The sequence below is a fragment of the Pteropus vampyrus genome, unplaced genomic scaffold (assembly GCF_000151845.1).
Source record: "Pteropus vampyrus isolate Shadow unplaced genomic scaffold, Pvam_2.0 Scaffold44, whole genome shotgun sequence".
Lineage (NCBI taxonomy): Eukaryota > Metazoa > Chordata > Mammalia > Chiroptera > Pteropodidae > Pteropus > Pteropus vampyrus.
The window spans coordinates 1,297,296-1,299,414 of NW_011888825.1; the positions used below are offsets into that span (position 1 = coordinate 1,297,296).

General features: G+C 46.8%; 1 protein-coding gene across 1 annotated transcript in view; it reads right to left on the minus strand.

The window, feature by feature from the left end:
- Positions 1-1,788, minus strand: part of PIK3R6 (phosphoinositide-3-kinase regulatory subunit 6) — a 39,042-nt gene extending 37,254 nt beyond the window's left edge. Inside the window, exons 1-2 of the mRNA XM_011359118.1 lie at positions 1,692-1,788; positions 378-461 (exon numbers count right to left, since the gene is read on the minus strand). Coding sequence (XP_011357420.1) covers positions 378-461; positions 1,692-1,788 — 181 coding nt within the window. The remainder of the gene's footprint in view (positions 1-377; positions 462-1,691) is intronic.
- Between the last annotated feature and the right edge of the window lie 331 nt (positions 1,789-2,119).

The following is a 2,119-nucleotide window of genomic DNA, read 5'->3' on the forward strand; positions in this document are numbered from 1 at the left end:
GGGAATTCTGATATGCTTCCCTTGGTGGACTGTGAATTCTCAGGACAGAATAGAGGGAAGGTAGGACACTAGCGGGGAGAGGTAGGTGCATATGGCTTATGGAAGACATGTGGGCCTGGCGGGTCCAGGGGAATTTTATTTGCAAGCCGAGTTGCAGATCCCCAAGGCGCTCTGCCACAGTGGCTGCCAGGGAGAGCGGGGGCAGAGAAGTCTTCTGGGTCCTTTGGGCTTCAGGGATTTCCAGAAGAATGAGGGCTCAGCTCGAAGACCCTCACTCTGTGAGCTCCGTGCTCAGGCACTTTCTGGAGAATGTGTGGGCAGAGGTGACTGGTGTGGGGTGCACGGGAAGCAGAAGGATGATACCCGTAGGCTCTTACCTTGGTTTCTCTGCAGGGCTGGGGTCTGAGCGCTGAGCTCCCGGAGCACGGCCTGCACGCTCCGCTGGAGGTCCAACTCCACATCTGGGCAGCGGGAGTAGGGAAGCTTTGAGGCCAGGAGCTTTGGAGCTCAGGCCCCTGCTTTTACCTCACTCTCTCCTCCACTCTCCATGAAAATGTCATTAGCCCCTTCTGTGAGACTCAAGAGGTGCCCCAAAGTAATCAGCTTAGAGCTAACAGCCAACATATGGGCCAGAGCTGAAATACAGCCTTTCAATCAGCATCTCTGTGTTCTTCGTAAAACCAACATTTCCTGAAGTGTGGAATGTATGCCAGTGGTGATACACAAGACATTTTAGATGGTACCCAATGATCCTAAATTCTGAATAATGTGCACCCATTTTAATGTGTATTAGAAAAATATATATAACTAGTTCCTCAACTTATGCATGAAGCTAAAGTTAAAGTCAATTTAAAGAAACATATCAGATAATACCAGGAGGTGACAAAGACTCTCTTCCTGACCAAACTTTCCTCAGGCTCTTCAGAGCCCTCATTTCCACTAGGTCCTAACCTTGGCCCCTGTCCTGTCTTTGACCTGCCCAGCCCACTTCAAATCTGATCAAGTTCTTCACCCCACACCTTTGATATATAAGTCCTTGACCTGCCTCTAGCAAAAATCCTGCTAGGTCAGTTTAATAAGAATTCCCCCATTTTTGAAGTCTCTTTTGGTAACTTTCCATTCTCTGGCCCTCTCACTCTGTTTGTTGGCTATAAATCCCCAGCTGTCTTTTTCTTAATCAGAGTTGAGCTGAGGCCTTCGTCCCAATGCAGGTCTTGAATAAAGTCTTCTTTAAGGTTTAACAAGGGTCAGAATGATTTTTTTCTTAGTGGGACATTGACACAGCAAAACCGTGAAGGTGGTACAAAAATAAGTAACTGACACTTGAAAAGTGTGGTACTTTGCTGATTTCCCACTATAAGGTTTAATTGACCAGGGTCAGGGAGCTTTGTATTGCTATGCTGTGAAATCCAACATTCTGTGGCAAGGCCATGCTTCCCAACCAACGCAGAGAACAGCAGGAATTCTGAAGCAGGCTCATCCGGGGAAGACGCAAGTCTTTTCTGATTGCTGACTTGGGCTCAGGGGTTCCCCAGTCGCCTTGCTGAGCCCTTCTCAATGACCTGTCATCTAAGACATTTCCACTCACCCCTTTCTCCTCCGTTCAGAGTCAGCTTCGCATCATGGTCTGACAGCTTGCTCTTCTAGCCTTCACTAGCTCCCTCTCCATTGTCTGTCCCACAGCTGTTTACCCATATAAAATCCTTGCGTGTCTAATCCTGTCTTGGTATCTGCCTCTTGGAGGATCCGACTAGCACAGGAAATATTGGAGACACTCCCCGTAACCATAAATTCCCCTTTATAATTGATGCCAACCAAGAGTTTGTCTTTATAGGCAAGCGTGCATTTTCTGGTTGTCAGACAATACAAACCACATGCCTCAGTTCCCCTTTTGCCTTAGCTATCAGGAAACTTGCAAATGGGGCCCAGCCTAAAAGATCAGCTCATCTCAAGTGACAGAGACCTCTCTTCTTTGTTCCTCTTTGGTGTTCCTGCTTTATATTCTACTTAGCATATAACTAATTGTCTCTGGTAACTCAGGTCCCTCTGAAGTAGATAGAATAGAGATCACAAATTTTAAAAATCAGCAGGTTACCATCCAGGAATCAAAATGTGTTTA